Source organism: Aulonocara stuartgranti, assembly GCF_965226115.1.
Source record: "Aulonocara stuartgranti genome assembly, chromosome: 5".
Classification (NCBI taxonomy): Eukaryota; Metazoa; Chordata; class Actinopteri; order Cichliformes; family Cichlidae; genus Aulonocara; species Aulonocara stuartgranti.
In genome coordinates this window covers 8,490,813-8,516,015 of record NC_138943.1, presented here as the reverse complement: position 1 = coordinate 8,516,015, position 25,203 = coordinate 8,490,813, and the positions used below count along the sequence as shown (strand labels likewise).

The window sequence follows — 25,203 nt, the reverse complement described above, 5'->3', positions numbered from 1 at the left end:
TGACGACTTTTTGACGTGAAAACGCATATCGCCCTTACTCTCAATAAGCAGCGGGTGCTGCCATGAGCACCTCGCCCATGCCATGTCAGAGGACAAAAGAAAAAGTACATCCTGGACAGACTGCCAGTACATTACAGGGCCATCAAATGGACATCCTTATATTTTATTTATTACAACCCTATTCCCCGTTCCTATGAATAATAATCACTGTAATCTAGGGCTGCCACAAACGATTATTTTGTTAGTCCACCGATTATTTTTGCAATTAGTCGACTAATCAGATCATGCATCTATTGTAGTTAAACAGACTTATTGCACCAGCATGCATCTGCTCTTATATAACTATCACTAGCTTACAGCTTGAAGTGTTTAAGGTATGTGCTAACTAAAAATAAAGACAAGATGGAAGTTTATTAAATTTTAATGAAATGTGCAGATTGTTGCGGTGGAGTTCAATAAACTCAGCCGATTTACTCAGGAACAAATAAAATACTGAAAAAAGCCAAACAATAACAATTTTAAGTTATCTAAGTGACTTATATTTCATGTTTAACCTGAGTAGCGAAAGACGGCGGTGGGTTTGAAAACGATTTGCCCAGAGTCCGGTGTTCTCACCAGCTCTAGTGAGGCTTGAACCCCGGCTCGCTATCGAGCTGGTGGGTAACAGACGTCTCTGAAAACGTCGGAGCGCTTTTGAAAATATGTGGTGTCTTGATAAACTGAGCAGATATTTGAGGTTTACACAGCTACATTCTCGCCTGAAAACACGTTAAACGTTTATTTTATGAAAGAATAATAAGAGTAATATTAAAACTAACTGCTGCCATTGTTGGAAACTGAGCTGGGCCGCGCTATGAATTCTGGGACACAGCTTCTTCTTCTTCGGGGTTTAACGGCAGCTGGCATCCTTGTACATGCAGTGCTGCCATCTTCTGTTTCAGTCCGTTATTACACTCTTAAATCCTACTACTTATTCCTGCGTCTTTTGGGCTCTTACAAAGCTTCAAACGACGCGTCGACTAGCATCCCCAGGCTTCTACCTTTCTACCTATAAAACCCGAGAGCAGCCAAATGGCTGGTAGGCTTTTAGCTAAGCTTTAGCTTCAGCCAAGTGGAAGCTAAATTGGCTAGTCATTCATATGTATATTAGGTCGTTATCTGGGAATTCTGGAGGGAGGGGAGTGGGGGTGTGTGATTGAGGGCGTGGGGGAGCTGCTAAAAGCTGTGCACTTCCTTTTGTGTTTCATCTTGATGCATTCTCAATCATCCAGGGAAATAAATCTCCAAAAGTCACCAACTTGGAGTGTTTCAGTTTGCCATCTTAGGGAGAAATCAACACACATGGGTGTATGTCCTTTGTTGCTGAGATTTATTGATAAAAACAGTACAAAAAACCAACCATTTGTACAAATATTTACAAATAATAATAAAAAAGTGAGTGAGTACAATTCAACATTTTCAGCAATCACTCACAATCCTGGCACTGCCATGGTATCTGTAGTCTGCATTTACCACATGTGTATCTTTTGCAGTGAACACATCGCACAGTGGCATGATTGTTCTTGCAGTTGTGTTTGACCTGACACGTGGCTCTTTTTCCAGGGCTAGGTGTGGAGGGTTGTGTCCGAAGCAACTGTTCTTTTCTTGCCTTCTTCGCAGCTACATGAGAGTGAGCCAACTCTCTTGCAAGCTCCACCAGGAAGTCCACCCGTCTTTCCTTCGTCCCGGTGCATGCTTGATACAGCACATGTGCATTCAGTGCTGCCATGTCAATCATGTTATAAAACACGGCGACTGGCCAGCGCCGTGTTCCTCTGTGGACAGTGTACTCCCGAACCATCTGGTCCATCACATCCACGCCACACTTTGTTTTGTTGTAAAGGGTGACAGTGTTTGGCTTCCTTTTGGTGGTGTTATCAGTCTGAACCACGCTGTGCATGCTGCTAAGAATATAGACTGTCTTCTTCCGTTTGGCCGCATATGCCGTCAGCGTGGCAGCAGAGGTTGAAAACACCTAAGAAATAAGATAAATTGTTATTTCCATAGCCCTTTTACACACAATGAAACACATAAACATAGAACCACAAAAGACCTGTAACATACCTGAGTGGTGAATTCATTGCGATCTGTCTGTCTAGTGGATTGAGGAATTTCCCTGCGAATCCTGTTGACTGTGCCGAGGATGGTGGTTTTCCGTCTAAGAAGTTTTTGCGCAAGTGAAAGCGATGTGAAAAAATTGTCCGTGGTAACATTTCTGCCCTTGTCTAGGAATGGTTCCATCAGCCTCATTACTACATTTTCAGAAAGTCTCTCCCCAGTGGGACGACTGGGGTCCTTGCCAAGATATGGGAAGACATTGCAAATGTACTTGGATTTTAGGTCGCAAGCCACCCAAAACTTGATCCCAAACTTGTCAGGTTTACTTGCAATATACTGCAGGAAACAGCACCGAGTCTTTGATGGGGAAAGCTGTTCATCAACGGTGATATGTAGACCACGTGATGCAGTTGGTGACAAATGATCCCCACACACTGGAAATTGCAGCAAACTTATCAGTCTTTGCTCGATTTGCTCCATTGTGGCATCAATCAGACCACTGGTATAATGTTGAAATGTACTCACTCACTTTTTATTATTATTTGTAAATATGTGTACAAATGGTTGGTTTTTTGTACTGTTTTTATCAATAAATCTCAGCAACAAAGGACATACACCCATGTGTGTTGATTTCTCCCTAAGATGGCAAACTGAAACACTCCAAGTTGGTGACTTTTGGAGATTTATTTCCCTGGATGATTGAGAATGCATCAAGATGAAACACAAAAGGAAGTGCACAGCTTTTAGCAGCTCCCCCACCCCCTCAATCACACACCCCCACTCCCCTCCCTCCAGAATTCCCAGGTAACAACCCAATTTACATATATGAATGACTAGCCAATTTAGCTTCCACTTGGCTGAAGCTAAAGCTTAGCTAAAAGCCATTTGGCTGCTCTCCCGGGTTTTAAAGGTAGAAAAAGCCAAATGGCGGTCCGTGGGGGTTTAATTAAATTAGTCGTCGACTATCGTGACTAGTCGACTAATCGTGGCAGCCCTACCACTGGCCAGGTGTATAGTCATGAACAAGAACAACAAGGCAAATGATCTGTACCAGTCACTCTGTTATAAAAGAATCTACTACAAAAATAACATTCAATATCCTTCAGCTATTACAGACAAGTGTAAATCCAGCTACAAGTTCTGACAACTTCAAGCAAGCCAATTAACAGGCTGGGGTCACCTTAAAATGTATGAACACAGTATTGCGAATCAGGCTAGAGACTATATTTAGAAACACTGGAGTAGTCTATTCATAATCAGCATGAAGATTTTTGCAAGCCTGAAAAACTGATTCTGCTTCCACTAGTGACACCAGAGACACAGCCAGGCTTATTTGATGTAATATTTAGTGTTTGAAAAAGCCCTATGCACTTCGCTAGTGGCATCAACACTGTGGATTGCCTTGATTCATTTGGAAGTCAGGCACGTGGGACACACAGCATATGCCTCCAGCAATACAGACCGCACATTACTTTATGAATTAACCCAGTTACATTCTATATCACATAGACACACTCATCAGGAGTGCATTACATCTAAGCTTAAGTGCACCTTTATTAAGACCCGTCACCAAAAAATGCTGCTTCTGAGGAAATTAATTACGTAATAACTAAAGTGCTGAAATGTCTTCATGTGCATATGGCCTCATCCGGTGCATACAATTCCCCAAACAATAGTTGCAAAAAACCTTTAGGGTATTTTATGTGATTTCAAAAAGAGAAAGTTGCCATCATATACGTTAAAACACACAGAACTGTGCAAACATTGCACCCACCAGAAGTAAAGCTTGCTTTCAAAAACAAAGGCATGAATAGTTTGTCAATTAAGTTCATATAAAGTCCATCTGTTGCTTTTAAAACTGCATTAATTCTCCCAGGTACACTTTTACATAGTTTTATAGAGCGAGTAGGATGTCCCCAATATCTTGGAGTGCTTGCCATAGTTCATCCTATCTCTTCTTCCCACACTTAGGCGCCATAAAATCAGGGCTTTATTCTTTGGCTTTTATTCTGGCTCTGTGTTTACTGTTTGTACCCTTACCTGGTGCCCAAAATGTTTTGCACTGTAATGTATATTGAAGGTATTTCTCACGAAACAGTTACCATGTGAACTGTACCAAATGTACTTATCCACTAACAAGTAAGTCTACTTTATCCCTAAGCCAAAGCTAAAAATGGTGGTAACGAAAGACTGATGTTACAGAGGAATCTTTACACCACAAGAAAAATTAAAGCAATAGTTCTACATTTGGGAAAATGTGCTTGTTGGCTTTCTTGCCGTGAGTTAGAAGAGAGGATCAATAAAACGCTCAAATCTGCACACAAAATATGAAGTTATACCTACAATTTGGCTTCTTCAGGTTAGAATAAAGGTGGGACACAGGGAACAAATAAGCCTCGCTCTGTCTAAAGTCCACAAAATCTGCCCACCAGCACCTCAAATTCTCAGTAATTGTTAAATCTCGACTCCATACAGAAAATGAACACTCCCAGGAACAGCTCCCAAGAAGTCAGCAACGAAATCACCAACAGCCAAAACACATAGTCTCTATTTCCAAACTTTGGTTTTTGCATGAATAAAATATCTGATTTTATTATATAATATATTAATTGGTGATAAAAATAAGCATAACAGTTGCTCGATGGAATATTTTGTTGGTTTTAGACAAAACTAATATAGCCAATTAAACCTGTTTGTAGGTTTAATGCCAAGATAACCAGCAGCAGGCTGTTCTATCACTCAGTGTAACACCAATCTAACTCATATTAAGACACACCTCACAGACTTTCTGCATCAACACAAAGCAAAACCTACTTTAATTCAGTTTATTTATACAGTGTCCAATCACAAAAAAATTAATTATTAAAAAAACCAATCTCAAGATGCTTTATATAGTATAAGGTAAAGGCACCATAACATGAGACACAGAAACCCAACAATAGCCTAGAAGTAAGGGCTTTGCATTACTGAAAAGAAAAAAACAAAGCTCTATTTTAACAGGAAGAAACCTCCGGCAGAACCAGGGTAAGGGAGGGCAGCCATCTGCCACGACCGGCTGGGGTGAAGGAAGAAACACAACAAACAAATCACAGAACAAAGCGCAAACTACAAGAGAGAGAAGACACAAAGCTAATTACATGCAGTAACGGTGTACAAATACATGGGGAGTGGAAGAGAGGAAAGGTGCTCGGTGCATTATGGGAGATCTGCCTGCAGCTTAAGCCTACAGCAGCATAACTAAGGAATAGGTCAATTACTAGCTTTATCAAAAAGTTATATATTTGAATTCTAATATGTATAATAGACACAGTGTCTGACACCTGAACCCAGCCTGATAAAGATAAAGGCTTTGACCCACAATGGAAACTCCAGGGACCTGAAGTAATGCTGGAGTTTGGAAGCAGTGCTCTGTTGGCCTAATACAGCAGTATAACTAGCGTGCATCAACCTAACCAAATAGGTATAAAATAACAATTTATAAAGTCACAGTTTGTTCTCTGAATCCAGTTAAGCACTGCTTTTTCCTTAAGTATTATATCTGAAAGGTGAAGTTAACCCAGCCTTTTCTCAATGGTATTAAGTTTAACTTAATACCATTGAGAAAATGTCTGGGAGTCAGAAGGGATATGATCAAGTAGATGTATTCACACTGAAATGCTACTGATAATGCTGTTATGAAGCACTTGGAGGTTTGAGTGGGCTGTATCATAAAAATCGGTGCTCAGCTGAATGATAGCACTAAATCCTGAAGTGATTTAGATGTTAATACAGTTTAAGCCGCTCCTCAGTTCATGCACATATTGCAAAAAATTATCCACTCTGTGCCACCTTTTCATGCTCGAGTGCTTCAATGAAAAAGATCTGATGGTAAAGGTGAAATAATTTTGCTTCTTTCCAATGCAATCAACTGCCCTGCTGAATTCCTGTGATCACTCCTTCAGTCCTTGGCACTTACTCTGTAACACCTCCAGATATCATGACTTATTCCTCTCAATCTTGAAACAAGCTTTTTTCTGAAGAGGTTTAAATCCTAATTATTGACCAAAAGGACAAGTTAAGATCAACATTTTTTGAATTACACTTGCCACAACAATGTTTTTCTCCACTTTGTCTCAGAGACCAAATTTTTGGAGGACTGGTCTTGATCTAATTTAGGAGATTAAGACTTGAACACAAATCCAAGGTGATTAAATAATTTAACTCCTTAACTCACCCCCACTCTGTGTGGGTGATATAAAGGCAGGTTTTGTTGGTTTAGAGACGTTTGTTTGACAATTCTCAACCAACTGTGGGTAAAAAAGTATATCAGGCAACTTGATTGCCCAATTTTTCTCCCCATTCAGGCCAATGATTGCTTTCTGTCAATAACAGTACTAAGAAATGCTTTGCAATTTTTATTTTCCTGTTGTCTGTAGCCTATTTTCATTTTAAAGGAAGCAGTTGGGGATACTGAGATAAAGAGGCTGTTCTTAGCTGCACGGAAAACTAAGGAGGAAGGCACAACAGCATGAGGATTTTTCTTGCATGCATCTAAAATTAGATGTGTGCATACTGCAAAATGTATTTAGAAGCATAGGTGTGAATAAAATGTAATATACTCCACTCAAGCTGGTTGGTTTTTCTCAACAAAAAGGTTTACAACACAGCAGCAGTGGGGATGATGTTGTAGTTTATGGTGGAACTGGAGCCTCGCCCCTCAGACACAGCAAACAGCAAAGAGGCATTGCTGTCGTTACAAGAACAATGCCCCTTACTGTAATCAGAATCAAGACCTCTGCTGGTAAAAGGCCAAAAGTATCCTTTCAAAGAAAAGCAACTTTTTACCTGCTCCCATCTGCAAGTTTATTTAAGACACTTACAAAGCTATTTAATTAGAAACCAGGTGATATGATGTTTATTCATATAAGAGGACAGTAAAACTGCTGTAAATATGGAAGGAGCAGCGCTTTAACTACAGAGGATGATGCTCAACTCAAGTGAGCTAATTAGGAAGACATAACATCAAGTCATTTTTGATCTCTTGGTGCTGCTTTACTCGTGAGTGAGACGTTTTGCACGCAGGAAAAGAAACACAAAAATCACGTTAGAAATCAGGTTTGCCTATGTGGAGAAGGTGTGGTCCCTGGCTTGGCTGCAGGGGAGGGGTGGTGCAGTGAGCTCAACGGGGCGGTGCTGGGAAGGCAGGTGAGAACACAGCTGGTGGCGTTTGGTCTGATGACAGTTTTTCCCCTTTTTTAGTGAGACGGGACACGAGAGGAGAGAAGCTTGAAACAGCTGAGACCGGAGCTGACCAGACTGTGAACTGTCACAAAAAGCATAGTCAGAAATAAACGTGATATCTCGCTATATCAAACTGTGTGTGCGTGAAGTGCATTTTACAAGTGGTGCCGAAACCCAGGGACCACACCTCTGCAACAGCCTACATTTTATCATCAGCAGAAAGTCAGTTATCAGAACTGTAACAATAACTCAGTTGTGTTGCTTTACAGCCTGGGATGTATTGTGTATCCTTTATATCACTGACAAATCAATACAAATAACACATTGCTGACTTAAATCAATGGCACTTTAACATGCTGGTGACTGAGCCTGTTATCTTTAAGACAGGCCTGTTATTTGCCAGGGTTTGGACAATTTTATCCTGGGGTAGTCAGCCTGAGTGAGTGTTACTCTACAGTCTTTAGATACTAACTCTCATCATGGGTGCTTTAGTGCACACAAGATGAGAAATAAATACACGTGTGATGACATTCCAAGAGATTCTAGACCCTCAAGTACTGCTGGAAACCAGGAGATGGAATATTTTAATGTTTATACAATAAAAATGGAAAATTCCCCAACTTCAGCTAGCGGCAAAAATTACAGAGGGTTTAGTTGCTGTTGGACCTGCTTGTCTGGGGACACTGTGTCAAACATAAATAAAAACAGAATGCAATTAATTAATTTCAAAACATTTAACCCTCCTGCCTTCTTGGGACCTTTTTGTGCCACTGCTATGTGTTAAATGGCTGCCATTTCCACTGTGTTCAGTGGAATATAACCAAACTTGCCACAGGATAGTTTTTACCTGTCAATGTTAATATTCCAGTGTGAATTCCTTAAATCAGCCTAAAATGGCTGAGCAGCAGAAATCCCCACACCCATCACCCTGGGGACCATTTTCTGCCCATTGACTTCCATTATAAACGCTATTTTTCAACCCCAAATTATCATCATATGATTTTATTTTTTCTTCTTTTCTTGGATGTCAATGAAGACTCAGGGCCTTGAAGTTTTAATTTTTAAATTGCAAAAAAAATGCAAAAAAAATAATGGCAGGTCAAAATGTATGTTGGTGCCAATCTTTGGTCCATCTAAAGGCCTACTTATAATGACAATCACATATTACTTCAACTGGTTTTTTGTGGAAATATTTAGTTTCATTTTTTGGTTTTTGGGGCTTATAACACAGGGCGCTCATGTAATAACACTGGGATTTGAAGGGTTAAAACAACGAAAATATAATTAAAACTTTACATGAATATTTCAGGGAGAAGTAGTTTTACAAGGTTGGCTAATTTAAAGTGGAATAAAATATGGATATATGGTCTTTTTATGGCGTGGCTGAGAATGGTCCCTAGGGTGATGGGTGTGAGTTTTTTAAAGGATGGCAGGAGGGTTAAAATCTATATTTAATTGAAATTATTACAAACGCAACATGTCAAATGCACAAAGTGACAATTAATATTCTATTCGGTTGTCCTGTCCCTTCCACCAAAAAAACCAATCAACAGGCAAAGTGGGAAGTACAAGTCAGCAAACAGCTAAGGCAGCTCCCTAACCCTAACCCTGCTGGCAGACATACTGCATCTTTATCACAGTATAGATGTGTGTATTTACTATGTTTTATGTCCCTTAAAAAAATGTCCCACGAAAAGGGCTTAGATTTAAAAGCATGATTAAAAAAGCCGGTCTAGAGCAGGTTATATTTAAGAAAAGAGAACAAAAAGCTGCAAAATCATCACCTTCTGACCAATCAGTTCTCTAGAAAATAGTGTCAACAGTCCTGCGACATCCCTCTGACCTCTCATAGATACCAAGAATGAGTTTCACATTTCTTTTGAACGTCTAAAATCTTTGTCTATCTTTGCTAAACATCAGTAATAAATAAAAATTCAACTTTAATCCTTAATTAATTCCTTAAAATCCTTTTTTTCCTGTTCATTCAATCAATCAATCAATCAAATCAGTTTTATATTTCTATAAGCCTCAATATATAACCCTAAAACAGGAACCCTATTTTTACTTGTTGACCCTAAATTTGCCTAAATTAATTAGTCTAAATTAGACTAAGCCTGCATTTTCTATTTTTACACATACTCTTTACTTGGTCTGAGACCATCAAACACCACCAGCGCTGCAGAAGAAAGAATAAAAACTCAAACTGAGCATCAATTTAACTGAATAACAATTATAATCTATCATATTTTCCCTGTGCAAGTGGTATGTCTTACTGACAGAGCAGTCTGTTAACTTACAGTTATATTTTTTGGTTTTGTCTGGCTCAAAAAGGCAAAAATCATTAATATAGTAGCACATTTTCACTTGCCAAAATAGTAAAGCACACACACACACACACACACACACACACACACACACACACACATTAATAACTACTGTACAGCACTATTTCAATTATACACACAAACACCACTAATACTTGCTGGCTCTACATATTTAACATATTCATATTTTTCTAATATTCTAGATTTATCTTTCTTTGTAGCATGCATCAGTCTGTTGTAAGCAGACTTATTCATGACCAGAGATGGGCAGTAATGCGTTACTTTTAACGGGTTATATATTGAGGCTTATAGAAATATAAAACTGATTTGATTGATTGATTGAATACTTGTTACTTGTAACGCGTTACTGTAATCCAATTACTTTTCAAGTAACGAGTAAAGTAAGGGATTACTATTGCAAAAACGGTAATTAGATTACCGTTACTTTCCCGTAGGAACGCTGCGTTACTGCCTTACTAAAACCGTGATTTTTTTGCAAGAATGTCTCATGACAGTGACGTAAACAAGTGCGACATTTGTGACAACAGCTGTCTGCAGATCAACAGTGGATAATCTAAAGCAAAAAACCATCCTTTCGGTGCTTTTTAAATGAAACCAAACAATATGTTAAAACCATACAACATTCTCAATCAAAAAGCTGTCAAAACCATAAACCTATGTTCCCTGTTCAATATCATGTGATTCTATAATAGACTGTGTCTATTTTGCTTTTTTATACGAACCCCCTGACATTGTGTTTGCTATTTTGTATTTGTATATCTGTATTTTGTGCTTTGTCAATAAAACGTATTCAAAAAAAAAAAATCAACAGTGGATAATACATGGAGTCCGGGAGAGAGTATGAGCGTGCAGCGTTTAAAGCGTGGAAGTACTGACCTTCCTTTAAGTTTGATTCCATAAAACGTGACAAAAACATTAGCATCCGTTGTGCGTGGGAAGAAAACTTCTTTTTACAGCGAAAACCCCCCCCCCCCCAAACTTCCAAACAAGCACCGAGTGCGCAACGACGTAATGGGAAATTCACAGAGAAACTCGCGGATTCTTCAACTGACCTATGCGGCACACCTGCACCAGGGTAAACCTCCGCCTACCCTGCTCCTGCTTTACAGGTGAAAATAGGACCGCTGAGTCTTTGATTTTATTTATTTTCTGCTGTGTTTTACTTGCATCTATTTGAAAGAGTGAGTGTAAACACACACAAAAAAGAAAAATTATGTGCCGGAATGTGCAGAAAATAGGTTTAAATATTAAACAAATCTCTTCCAGTCAGAGAATGTTGCATATAATTACATTTTTGCTTGATGCATAAAGTTAAAAGATTAAAACTAATAAAACAAGTTTTAAAAAGGGACCTTTCCATTTGATTACATTTTGTATGATGGATTATGTAGAAAAAGTAGAATTGGGCTGAAAGATCTATCACTTTATCACCTGTTCAGGTTGTAAATCGTGTTTTTAAAAAGTAACTAAGTAACTAAATAACTAATTACTTTTGAAAATAAGTAATCAGTAAAGTAACGGGATTACTTTTTTGGGGAAGTAATCAGTAATTAGTTACTGATTACTTTTTTCAAGTAACTTGACCAACACTGTTCATGACTGTGATTGATCAGATGGGGCCATTGCTGAAGAGGTATAAGCTATATTAAAGACCCGATGACAAGCTAAGCTTGGCAAGTGTCACACACTTGATCAGCACCATCCTTTCTTAATTTCCCTTTTTCTGTGCAGCAAGAACACAAAAAAGTATAAAAATGCTACAATATACAAATATTTGCAGTTCAGCTAGTTTTGTAACAACAGTAGGCATTTAAATTCCACAAACTACATACTAGCTAACATGTTTGAGATAATGTGAAATGATCCTAAACAATGCCCTTTAGAGAGCATTATTGTTCACTGAGCCAGAGTCTGAATGCGCATAAATGATGGCTGCAAATCCAGAACAGAAAAGACAAAGAAATAGATGGCTGAATATAGAAATACTAAAAAGACTACTTAGAAAGGCTGCCTGCTTCACTGTCCCTTGTCTGGAAACAGGATTAGCGCCTCAGTATCACTGTCAATAAAGACAGATGGCCCAGCAGCTCCACAGTATACAAGACCAGCAACACATAATTCTATCCACCGGATTTTATTTGACAGCTCTGAAACCACACAGCATAAATAAAGCCTGCGAGAATAGTAACAGTAAAGTCAAGAACGCCTTTATGGTTCAGCTTATTCATCTTTTCAAGTATCATTTAAGAATCCATATGATGTAAATATAGTTATATTGAACAGGTTTGAAACTATTTTTTCACAAGATTCTAAAATTCTTTTGAGGAAGAAATATTTTAAGATTTATTGTGAAAGCTGCTAGCTTAGGTTGAGCTCACATTGCAATAAATTTAAGGGCCACTTAAATGTAACTTTCATAATAAAGTTTTATTCAATCCTGCTTGTCAAAAAAACCCTCCAAATAAATATCTGTGCCAAGTCACAAAATCAACCAAATTTGAAAAAAGGGTGTTCACTTTTATGCAAATGCAGATTTCTCCAGTGAAATACCAGAAAACATACAAAACATCAAGGGTGCTAATATGTTTTTTTTTCTGTTACTCTAAATCATAGATGTTAAATTGGTGCAGTTTTATAATTAAAACTATGCTACATGGACCTGCTAATGGAGCTGAACTCATGCCATGAAGATCATAGGTCACAGTTTTTGTGGTGATCTTAATGCTAGAGGAGGCCTGGAAAGAGTGGAATCAGGTAATAGGAGAGGATGCTGATTAGGCTCGACAGTTTGGGACATCTTAAAATGTACAATCTGAAATTTCTATTTTCAAAATTTTAAACTCCCATTTTTGAAAGGAATTATAGTTTCAGCTCTTGCACATGTGCAAAAACTGCATTAAAAGCAGTTTGGAAGCAGTGTGGAAGCAGTCTCCTGCTTCTGATACACCTGTTGTGAAATGTTACAGACAACACGGCATCAGAAGCAGGACTGTGCCTCACCCCACCAAGCCCCCTGAAAACACCATTACTCTCATATTAATGTACCACATCTGTCAAACCAGATCTTGGAATGTGTTCACTCTGCTGTAGCTCGCTGTATAAATTATGAACCAGCTTGCACATACTGTAAAAAACTTGGCACCAGCTGTAATCTACAACATTAAGATATTTTTGTGCCCTTTTCATTTTTTTTATGACATGCATAAAGCATGTGAATATTTAACAGAACGAAATTAACAAGATAAAAATATATTGGAGGGCCACATCAGCTTGTGTGATTTATAACCACAGAATAATTTGAAACCCCAGAAATACCACTGGGAAACTTTGAGTACATGCAGAAATGAACCCAATTAAGCATCTGCAATATGTGGCTGCTTAACCTTTGGCTTTTGAGCGTTCAACACATGTACTGACGATGCCAATCACCTTAACGACATTAAGATGACTGAAGTGAAAATTACTTTATAATTGAAGTTATTTGTAGCATTATGTCAAAAAGGGAAAAGGAGAAATTCACAACTAAATCCACATGTAAAAGTAGTAAAAGGTGAAAGTAGTCAGTTTACTGGGAGAAATTTGCTAAATGCCTGCTACTGATAATAACCATCAAACCAATTTAAAAATGTTGTTTAATTTTACAGGAACAGTAATGGTAAAACTGGATAGTAGTTTATCTTTGAGTAGTTATTAATAAATGTTATTAAGGCCTGCAAGATGTAGTCTAAGATGCATTTTTGAAGCTTAACGTAGACGCTCAAATCACATCACTGACAGATAATCTTTTTTTTTTTTATTATTAACAGGCTAGTGCTTTTTTCCCTATCCTCAAAGAAAGAAGAAAAAACTTGCTTGTTCCTGTATAATTAAAATATACATTCAAACAAAAATAGTGCAGGATGCTGACATAAAATCATGTACTGGAATATTTAGATTTGGTGGGATGTTCATAAAACATATAGTTGTGCTTGAAAAAAAAGTGTAAATCAGGTTTTAAAATAAATATCACCACTTACAAGCCATTTAAATTATTCTCAATTAATAATAATTACCATAACCCTTACCATAAAATATTAACACTTGCTACAATTTTATTTGATTTATGAGACATTTTGTTTTTTAATGTTAGCAAACTTCAGCTGCACCTGTTTTAAGCTAGCTAGCTACTAGTTTAGCTAATTTGGGCTGTAAGATTTAACCTAGATATGTATGCATAAGTAATTTTGTTTTACACAAACAATTAAAACCAAATTTGAACTTGAATTTTGTTTTACAAGACACCACAAATCAGAAGTAGTTCAAACTTTGCTGTCATCAGTGGTGTTGAAGTTAATGCCGGTGTCCTGGGAATCCATCCTTTTTTTTTCTTTTCTTTTTTTTTTGTTAATTAAGTCTTTTTATTTATTTATTTTATTTATTTATTTATTTATTTATTTTTGGCAAAAACCAAAAACCAACAGAATGGGCAGGAAAAAAAGGGGAAAAAATGCATATATCAATCACCTGGATCACCTGTTGAGAAAGAAAAAAGAAAACAAGCAGAAGAGAACAAGAGTAATAGAATAAACAACATCACAATGATATATGGGAATATGACAGTAAATACTAAATATTAAACATTATTGTGCAGCACATAAGATCAACAGAACACAGTGTGCTTTGAGGTAGAAGCCAAAAAGGGTGTAGTTTGTGGGTGTGATCACCCGTGTGTACACCTGTGAGCATGGACGCGCTTGTTTTTTTTAAAAGGTTCCTTCATGTAATGATCTGCTAGAGGGTGTGGGGGGGCCACAGCCCCGTCCTCCAGGGCATGAAGCAGGCATGGAGGAGATCCAGGCTCCAGACATCCAGAGGCCCCCAGAACACAAGAGACCAAGGAAGACCAATAGAGGGGCAGCTGCGCCACTGTCCCAGAAAGAGCTGAGGAGAGTCCCAGATGAGGGCTCACTCAGCAGCCGCAGAGCAGAAGCCAGGGGGAGTTGCAGTGACGCGCCCGTGAGCTCCGCCGGCAGCCAGCTGTGCCTGAGTGACCGAGCCCCAGGCCAAGAGGCCGGGGGCACCCCACCTCCGAAGTGGCCCGACCGAGCCCCAGGCTCCTGGCCCCGATAAGCGGCCGCCAAGGAGTGAGCCGGTGTGTACCTGGACGCCCATCCCCAGACACAAAGAACCACCAACGCACCGACACCTGAGGGAGTCCGCCACTGGCAGGGGAAGTGGTGGTAGGGGGAGATAGGCCTCCAAACCTTGGAGGGCCTGAGATGTCCCCAGAGAGGTGGCGTCTGACACCCAACCTGACATATAGACACAGACATACAGGCACACACAGATACAAACATCCATTCCCACCCTCATGCTCTCATATGCACTTACTCCACACTCAACCAACGTGGAGACAGACATAAAGAGACGCTGTACACACGATCACACTCCCCAAGCGTACTCTACGAACCGGGTCTAGGTACCCTTGCCCCTGGAGGGGGGAACTGCACCCAGACCCAGGTGGTGTTACCCTTTTCCCTGCGGTGGGGAGAGGCAGACCGCCCCGACTCCGCAGCAGCAGGGAGGCCCCACACTCCAGACCGCAGTCGGACGTCCAACTCCTCCTCCTAGCCCCCCCGCTCCAGCAGGCCGCAGAGAATGGGGGGGGGGGGGGGGGGGGGTAGCCTCCTCTGCACCCTGGTGACATACCCCTACTCCAAGGCCCTGCATGTGTGGGTGGTTGTGGTGGAGCAGGAAGAGGGAGGCAGCTGGAGATGGGGAGGGAAGGAAGGGAGGGGCAAGTGACCCCTCCCAGTAGGCACCCCCATATTCCGCGACCCGCCAGGGAAAGGGGGCCCAGGCCCATCCAGACCGGGGCCCAGTGCAGCAGCACCTCCCGGCCCCACAGGGCCCGGGACAGTCCACCCAACCCCACCACAGAGAAAATTGCACCCACCCCACCATCCATTCATCTTCCAGACTACATGAGACAATAGATGCCCAGGCTGAGATCTTCCTCCACCTCTCCTGTATCTCCCCCTCCTGCAGAGAGAGTTCCTGAAGAGAGGAAAGCTCCTGCAAGATGTGACAATCTCCCCCACCAGTTGAAGTGCCCCCCAGGTGGCTCGACGCACCGGCGGCACCTGGGCCCCCATGCACCCACCCGCCCACAACCCTGGCAACACACCAACCAGGACCCAATCCCCCGAGGCCTGGCCAGGGCCCCAGCCCAGAGACGGAGCGCCCCCAGAACCTCACGCCCATCCCGGACCCACCCAGGGGCAGCCAGGCTACCAGGTCAGTAACCCACGTCCGTCAGCACAGACCCTCCCCTAGCCCCGCTGCACGCAGCCACGAGGAAACAGTCACCTGAGAACCAACAGAGCCCCTAACCGGACATGACCGCTACCCCGGGTTGAGCCCCCCAAGGAAGATGCCTCCGGGGAACCCCCCGACTCCCTAAGCCTGTCCCTACCCCCACACCAATCACAACAGTGAAGGCGGGACCAAACTATGACCCCTCACCCCCACTAGGTGAGGGAATCCATCCTACCTTACAAACTATCCTACCCCTTGTTTCTGCGCATGCTCTGCATATGCGCACAACACAAAACCCAAATTTACTTCATTTTTTTAAGCTATTGTGAATATTTGTTATGGTTATGGTTAGGGTTTGTCAGAAGTCAAATTTGCCTACAGGTAGCCTATAATTTGCCAAAGTAGGACGGTTTCTCAGAACACCCGGCTGTTATATTCCTCAGCTTTCCAGAGTGACAGTGAAGCAGGCAGCATTTCCTGGTCTTACAGCTTATTTGTAGTGGGAAAGAACTAAAATGGAGAAGTGGCTAACAGAGTCAAATTCACAAAGGAAAAATATTTTAGAAAATCAAAAGGAAATACGTCATTACAAAGTCATGAAACCTGTTCTAAACATTGAAAAAAAAACCTCACCTGTGGTTATTGTGTTTGACAGAAAGGAAATAAAACAACTTTACAACCAAGGTATATCGACTAATACAGTTTACATATTTAAACTGAATTTGGGACAATTACAAAAATATGAAGGATGCAGGAAATGTAATTGTTCATCTGTTTTATGAATTTTCAATAAAATAAAATTATATGGAGTCAAAACAATCTTACTTTAGGCAGAAATTCTGATGAAGGGTGCAAGTCCTAGGCACATGTCAGCAATATCATTTAGTAATCGAGCAACAGCTGACAGGACAAGCACAGGACATTATGATTCATGTCATAAATGTGAAACAACAGATGCAGCAGCACCACTCACCCTGCAGATGTCTGCCATTTCAGGGCTCTGAGGTTTTCTGCTGAGTATTTTCCTTAATTAAAGCTTAGTTTAATCACACTACAGACAAATCCACAAGGATTTGTATGCGTCAAAGCATTACACAGTAGTATCACTCTCTACACCAACAACGTTAAGTGCTGAACTAATGGCTAATCTGAAGATTTTTGATCCACAGTATCAGAAAGGAAAGCTTTCTCATCACAAAAACTAATGCCTGCCTTTGTTTAAATAAAACTTTCATAGAATAACAAGTCTTTTCACAATAAAGGAGAACAAAAAATGCTTTATAATTATATAACATACCAGATATAATAATGTTTTAAATGTATCAGGTTTCTTTTTTTAATGAGATCATCTGAATGCCAGTATGTGTACACAGTTTGGCTTTCTTTGTGTGCATGTACTGCCACAAAAGTGATTTTATTTATATGACCTGAAGCCCAGTCCCCCTCTAGGCCTGGTACGTTGCATTGATGTTTTCATGTTTAATGTGGTGGTTGATTGCATTATGACATACATTGGCTCAATAATTGGATCAGCAGACTTTCAGAAAGATCCATAAGGCAATTTCATAGGGTCATTGGTTTTGTACATTTACTATAAAAGATCTTTGCCTAGCAACTGCAAATTTGGTAAACACAAGAATCATATCACGCATCAACAGGAATAACAAGACAAATTCAGCTCACAGGCCATTTGAGTAGAAAGAGCAAGCACAGAGGGAGAGTGATATGACAGAAACCGTTTGTAGGCCTAAAGAATAAGGCAGCAAGGATTAAATTTGCAAAAGAACATGCACAGTAAGGCTTTTTAAAACTTGTGTTATTTTTGGATGGTTTTAAATTCAACCTACAAGGATCTAATGCTAGAAAGCTGGTATGGAGAAAGCCAGGGGGGGAATCTTCAGTCAGGCCACCTTGCTTTGGCACATTATGACAAAGCAAGGTGGTGGATGCATGCAGGTTTGAGGCAGTGTTCAGGTGAACTTGTATCTATTCACTGAAGGAATCATGAACTCTGCATTTTAAGGGCAGCAACCAAAATAAGCTTCTTCTTCTTTTTTTTTTTTTTTTATCAAGATGATGACTCAAAAGAGACTCTTAAAGAGTCCTTAGAGCACCTAAGGGAGAGAAAAAAGCCAGCTTGTTGACATGCTTGTCTGCATGAACTGAAAGCTTTCCTGACTGAAACATGATGGAAAAACTTCACCATAGCTATTAACAGAAAGCTGTCAAGCTGATCTACAAGTAAAAACACAGAAAGCAAAGACTAAAATATTATGACTTTGATGCTAACAGAGAGCATCCAAGTACTTTTTTGTCCTTATTTGAACTTAAGCATAACAAACATTTTGTGCTTAATGTAATGCCTTTGATAGCTGTTTTTTATTTGCTAATGCAATAAAAATGTGGTGTAAGTCTCCCTAAGTGTTGGTGCTATTGTATATATACACATAGTGTATATAAACACATGTATGCACAAACTGATTTAACTTTTGCCCTGAGCCTCACCCACACCCATATCCCCAACCCAAACAAATCCCTTGACATGTGGAAGAGAAACAGACACTCCAGGACAGCTGCAAAACAGGATGCCCTTGAGAACAGGACACCCCACCCAACATAGCCTGGGTAAACAGGCCTGTCAGAGAACAAGGGTGGAGTGGAGAACAGGCACAGGGCATGCAGGGCTGACAAAGAGAGAGATCCAAGTTCAAGATGTCTCGGACCCCTAAACTGCTTCATTGCAGCCCTTGTTGTAACATATGGTACAAACCATACGTTTTTAATGTGAACATATTTTTTTAAAATGCTTTCATTAAAACATGAGGCAAGATTAGTTTAAGATAAATCTTTTAAAATTGAATCAAGTCCAAACAGGCTCGAAACTGAGTCAAGAAAAGGACAAACAAGTCAGCTGTCTTACTGATGGTCACAGTGAGACAGATTTAGGCAACGTTTACTGTAACAACTCACTCTGAGCATTCTTTAAGAAAAGCTTAAAGTGCTGTAAATTAATTACAAATATAGAAGAAAAAATGAAAAGAAAACTGATTTCCCCAACAGGCATATGGCACTTTCCAGTGCAGTCAGTATACATACACTTAAAATAACAGTAAAGGCTTTTAAACTTTTAGGAAGCAGTCGTGATTTCTGGAGCCTGTAGGGCCATCATTGACATCAAGGGAAGGCATTTTGTGTTTAATTGTCATTTAAAAGTCATACATACAAACATAAGTCTTCTTTGAATTTGCAATCTTAAATAATTAGATATATAAAATTATGAAATCAGTGAAATCTAAAAGAAACTAAAAAGTGCTGTCCTTCTGGTGCACGTTACAAATTCTAAAATCTTAAAAATGAATTTTACTTTGTTTTGTGTTAGATTTACTTACAACTGATAATATATGGAAAACAAGAATCACAGGCATTGGTTTACAATCACAGAGAGCAGAATGTGAGGAAAACTTTCTTTTTGGATAACTGTAACCTGACAGCAGTGTCTTCAGATGCTGGACTTTGGAATAGTCCCAGCCTAACCAAAAATAATGGATGACAGACTGAATATAAAAGATGGATGTAGTGAGCACAATGTGACCCAATGTTAAGTGAAGTCCTGTTGTGAAACATTAGCTGACCTATGGGCTTTAAACTGGATGTAACAAGCGAGATCTAACAGTTACAGGATACTATATCCTGCTTTACCTTCTTTTTGGACCCACAAGTTACAACTTGAGCATGATGATGTATTCAATAACACTTGAAGCTAGCAAATGAGTAAATAAAAATAAAATTGAGTAAAAGAGCAGAAGCAGTGTTTCCTCAAAGACATGTGTATAATGTGACCTTGTTTTGCAACCATTCTTCCCTGCTGGACATTAAGGAATGCACATTTGCATTACAGTGACTTTTTAGATCCATCTTTTATATAAAGTCTTAGTGGATGTAATGAAAGAGTATCCACAAAATAAAGGGTTTCGTATTGCTCATTTGGCTGCCCAATTGTAGTTTCTCTTCTGTTTTGCATAAAAAAGATTGATTTTTAAGAAACGAATCGGTCAAGTTGTAATTATCAGTGGAGCCAATAGCTTTTGCTTAAGCACTGATAGCAAAAAATTCATGCAAGCAGGAAGAACTGAGTGCCCCAAATAAATTGCAGACAACTAAAGCCTTTTCTTAAGAGCCATTTCAGTTCGACTTAAACCATTTGCTAGCCAAGATATCAGCTGGGTTTGATGACATATGGCACTATGCCAAAACTTAATCTGATAATCTGATTAAAATCCTTCACGTTATTATTGTGATGGGGAATAATCACCAGGCATGAAGCGTCAGATATGTTCTACTTTGCTGTGGACATTTTAAAAAATTGTACTGCTCTGCCTCTAAGCTGTATAATTTAATAATATATTATCAGTCGTCAGCCATTGTCTTCGTTGTCTCCAACCATTTAAGTTCTGCTAAGAAATGATTATTCATTCCGTGGTTTTTGCAGTGCTTTAGGGTGTACTGCATTGATGCTCCAAAGTGCTCAGAAATCACAAGTTAAGGCTTTTGGGGATAATGGGGGGGTGGAGGACCATTCACATTGGGCTGAAAGTAGATGGCGCAAGACGTAGAAAAGGAGCCAGAAGAGAGCCGGATACAGTGGAAGCGTGGGTCGGCCCTTGAGACATGTACTGAGTGGATATGGAATGACAGCACAAGCCCAATTAGTCTTGGATGCCAGGGCTGCTACAGGGAGGTCGGTGCAAGTGATCAAGCCATTCATGCATTCAAGCACTCGCCCGCAGGCATTCTCCGCCAACAGCCTGGGTAAAGTTACTCTATCACTGCTTCTGCTGGACTCCTGATCGCTCTCATTGCGCTGCCTCCGCTCTCCCCCTCTCCCTTCCTTCCTTCCTTCCTCTAGCATGAAATGCACTGCCTCGCCCGTTCTCATTTGTCTTTTTTCACACTAATCCAGAGTTACTTCTCTTATTGGTTTTCTGTTTTCCCCCTCACACATTCACACTTGCTAACACACTCTCTCTTAAAGACATTAACACGCTCCATTCGAAAGCCTGTCCATGCCTGAATAGTGACAGTACCACTCCCTCTGTCCTCTACACCCTCCCACTTTTTCCCCATCCCTAGAACTTGAGTATTACCTCATCCCACTCAGAGGCAAAGGAAGGCATGCGCTCCATGGATGGCTGCCCAGAGCTGCAGTTAGACACAGACCCACTTCGGCCAACCAGACCTCCATCCTCCTCTCCAAGTGGCGATGCCAACAAATCAGAGTCTGACTTGGACAAACTTCGAATCAGCCCCGCGTCTGCAGGTCTGACTTTGGCTGCTCCCGCTGATGCAGACTCAGCCGAAACCTCACTCAGCTCCTTTATGTCAGCCTCTGGATTCTGGATTACGTTGGTGGGGTTTACATCCGGTGTGCACTCTGCCATTGCTTCTGGAGCTGCCAAGTGCAGCTCAGTGCCTTCACTGTTTTTCTGCCGTACTCTAACTTGTTCAGTCAGTCCAGAGAGTGATCCAAAGTCTTTGTGGAGTTTTTAAGCTTGTAGTTGTGGAAAGCCAACAGATGTACTGGAAGATGCAGATTAATAAAATATAGATGTTGAAGGATCAGTTAATCTTTCTGCGCAGCAGCTTATTCAAAGTCATTCAAAGTTCTCCTGTTTTGAGGTAAAGACGGCACAAATGAGAGACTTGTTGTGCACGGAAACAATAATCAAGGTCCACCCACTAGTTGTATCCTGTAGCCCTCCCCTTACTAACTGGCTGCTCACTTTGATACTCCTACACTTGCTTTTATCCACACATGCAGCCTTTTTAAAAAATAAATAATTCCGTTTTTATCATCAGTTCAAGTCATTTATTTAGTTATGCAAAGCCTAAAAGTGAATACTCCCAAAGAAATCTGGAAGGGTAACTCAGGTTTAGATAGAGCAAGAAGCACATGTGTTTATACTGTAAATATAAAACATAATGTGTCTACCTTAAAATATAATCTTCTCCCAAATATTTAAGAAACTTAGACTCACCAGAACCAAAGAAGCCAGAATCAAAGTTTTAACTACTGCATCTTACCTGCTGGCTTTTTCTGGTCCTACCAGTTCTTTCCCTTCCCTGTGATTGTGTCCGTCCTGCTCTGCTCCAAAATCTCAAGGAGGACTGCTTCTATCCTGTAGTGAGGATCAGACGACGGGAGGATCCCGAAGCCTGGCCTTATTCAGACTGACAGCTGGGGTAATCAGGTTACTGACGCACTGGGTGGCTGCTCCATTAGAAAAGGAGGGAGAGTCGGGATTCCTGCGTTGTCGTTCATGTGTGTCTACCAGTGTGGGTGCATGGAAGAGATTGAGGTTATTGAGTTACTTAGCTTTGTTACTGTAGAGCAGAAAGAGTCTAAAAAGTATTTCAAACCTTTACTGAACCTGTATGGAATACCAATGAGATTTCTAGCGTTGTACCTTTGTGCAGTATACCTATTTATACACAGCGTATTCCTATCTAAAACTCTTTTCTTGGCCTAACTCTTTTCTGATGTTGTGACCTAAAATCTTGGCAAAAAAGTAAGGATGCTCCTCCCGGAGCTTCTCCCATTTTCTTACCTCTGCAAATTCTCCCTGACCTGAAGCTTTATCGCTAACACGCTTACATATTCATATATTATAATCACAAATCCATTTGAGGCCCAAATATTCACAGTTCAGTGAAACTGATTTTGGTGCCATTTTCATTGTTACTATCATTTATGATTATATTTTTAATCTAATCTTCTTTGCAAGAGCACTCACTAAGTTGTAGGCAGCAGCTCAATCAGGATTATGTGCAATACACATCCAGTGTGCACACAGGTATTCACATTAAACACGTATGCAAATGGATTTGAAACATCAACTAAGCATAAAACAGGGGTAATAAGGGTCATGCATACAGCTGCAGACAGATGTGACTGCTTCTTCTAGTCATTTGGTGAGACCAACTCACTAAGATTGAACAGATTTTTGCTACTGATCCCAAGCAGCATCTTTAAAAGTCCCCTTCGTTTTTGTAATTCATCCATAAGACCAAAAACACATTTTTTGTATACTTTTTTGAAGGATATAACTCTGTAGGCTCTGCAAAACCAAATGTTCTTGTTCATGAGTTTACAAGAGGACAAAACAGTTCATCCACTTCAAGCATACAATGTGCAACAGCAAGAGTTTTGAGTTTTGTGATGAATCCATCAAGCTTGTGTAAACACCGCGAGGATGCCTGCAGACGAATAACGTCAACATAATCCAGCACAGACATAAAAGCCCTGGGAACAACTCTTTTTTTGGCCTCAGAGGAAAGCAGGACTAGGAATTTAAAATAAATACCAAATTTCATTTGATATTTTGCTAACTGGTAAATGTGAGTCTTTGAAGAGAGAGAGGTAGAGGCATAGTGAGATAGTAACACAATTTTAGAACCATGTAAAGTAATGATTAAAAAAAAAAAGCTGAGTGGATTTCATTTTACATGTGAGGAGAGTTTAAGATGACACCAGACAGTGTTTCTGCTAGAAAATATCACTCTTCAGACAGGGTAGAGATGAGCGTCAGGGATGATTTGTGACAGAAAGAGAACAGCAAGAGTGAAAGGGAATATTTACAAGATGGTAGTGAGACCTACCACGCTGTATGGTTTGTTGACGGCGGCACTGACAAAAAAAAGACAGGAGAAGATTAGACATGCGTAGATCAGAGAGGGAGCTCAGGTTGAGCCCTTTGGACTTGGTGACTTAAAGAGGCAGGGTTGAGATGGTTCGAACCAGTAGTTGATGCTCTGGACAACAGGTGGTGAATATGAAGCTCAGAAATAAAAGATGGAGAAGGCTCATGGATCTAGTGCAGAATCAAAAGTGAGCCTTTATTTTGGCTGGTGAAAAGTTCATAAACAAAGTCTATCAGAAAACTAAACAAACTCCCAAACTGTCTGGAAACAGAGAGAGGAGGTTAACAGATGCTGCGACAAAAGACAAAGGAAGAGCTTGAGTACACACAAGAAAAAAACTGGGTGGACAAAGCTTTTCAGTCTGTGGCTCCAAGCCTCGGGAACGGTTTACCACTCCAGCTTCGTTTAGCTGACTCTGTGGAGTCTTTGAAAAACTTATTTAAATTCATTTATTTATTTGTCTTCTGGTTTAAAGGCTCTCCGTTGATATTAGTTGTGTTTTAATTGTCTCACTTTGTGACCTTTGTGTCTGTGAAGAGCACTATTTAAATAAACTTACCTACATACAAAGTCGTTATGGGGAAGTGGACACAGGAGGGTCAAGAGTCACAGTAATCAAATACAATTACACAGGAGAGGAAGTGAATTAAACTCAAGACACTAGAAATGAGAAACTATAAAAATAAAACAGGAAGTGAGGACCATAACTAAATGGAGAATGCAGGAACAATGAATAAGATAGGAAACAGAGAAAGTAAATGGAACTAAACACTGAAGACTGAAAATGCTAAGGAATAACACAAAGATGACAGCATAAATAATGAGCAAACTAACTGACAAACAGAAAATATTTAACAATAAATTCACTAGCTGGGCCCACGTCCTCATTTTAGGTTTAACAGCGTTTTAGTAGGTAAAAGTGAATGCTTTGACATGAATTGAGCTGCGGTTTGGGGAAGGCATCGAAGAGGACTGGCGATGGCTCCCGGGCCTGGCAGATCCCCATGTACTAAATAGAAGTGAAGAAGTTAAAGAATGGAGAACAAGGAGGCAGGGAGGGTGGGGCACGAACCTATATAGATGACAACCGGAAGGAGTGTGTTTGGATGCTTGGTCCTGCTCCTGAAATTCCGATACATAATCTCCAAAAGAACGTGAAAGCCCCAAACTCAAAGAGGTGGGTCAAACACCCAGGACCATAACACATGCAGAGGGTTGATGCGACAGAGGAGGATGGCTGGGATAGGGTTAGAGGGAGTGAGGGTGAGGGAGGCAGATGATCCACTGTGGCAACCCCTAAAGAGAGCAGGCAAAAGAAGAAGGCTCTTTCATCGAACAGAGCCAAAAGGTGAAAAAATGTATCAAAATGTAGCTAAAATTGAGGGCTTATAGTCACCTGAACTGTGACTTCATGAGAAATTCTTTCGAAATGTGGCGATTTTTAATATGATCGCCCCTCACCGTGTCAGAAAGTTAGAAAATTTTTAGCTTTACATAATTTATCGATTATATGTATGAGTTTTTGTTAAGTACAAAGGTTTTAAAC

General features: G+C 40.2%; 2 protein-coding genes across 8 annotated transcripts in view; both read right to left on the bottom strand.

Moving 5' to 3' along the window:
* The window catches only part of anks1ab (ankyrin repeat and sterile alpha motif domain containing 1Ab), a 56,013-nt gene extending 33,906 nt beyond the window's left edge, over positions 1–22,107 (bottom strand). For 5 of the 7 annotated variants that reach the window (XR_014276692.1, XR_014276693.1, XR_014276694.1 and 2 more), the window contains exon 1: positions 21,104–21,686. Coding sequence is in view for 4 of the 7 variants with exons in the window: in XM_082532472.1 (XP_082388598.1) it covers positions 21,104–21,397 (294 nt within the window). In the remaining 3 variants the exon portion in view is untranslated. Of the gene's footprint in view, positions 1–21,103; positions 21,687–22,040 lie in introns of those variants that run through there. The other 2 variants (XM_082532471.1, XM_082532470.1) reach the window with 2 other exon arrangements.
* On the bottom strand, positions 1,159–2,443 carry LOC309706188 (piggyBac transposable element-derived protein 4-like). Its single transcript, XM_082532483.1, has 2 exons — positions 2,104–2,443; positions 1,159–2,014 (listed from the first exon to the last, which is right to left on the bottom strand). The coding sequence occupies exons 1-2, from the start codon at positions 2,287–2,289 to the stop codon at positions 1,466–1,468; spliced, it is 735 nt and encodes a 244-aa protein (XP_082388609.1). The 5' UTR covers positions 2,290–2,443; the 3' UTR covers positions 1,159–1,465.
* Positions 22,108–25,203: the final 3,096 nt, after the last annotated feature.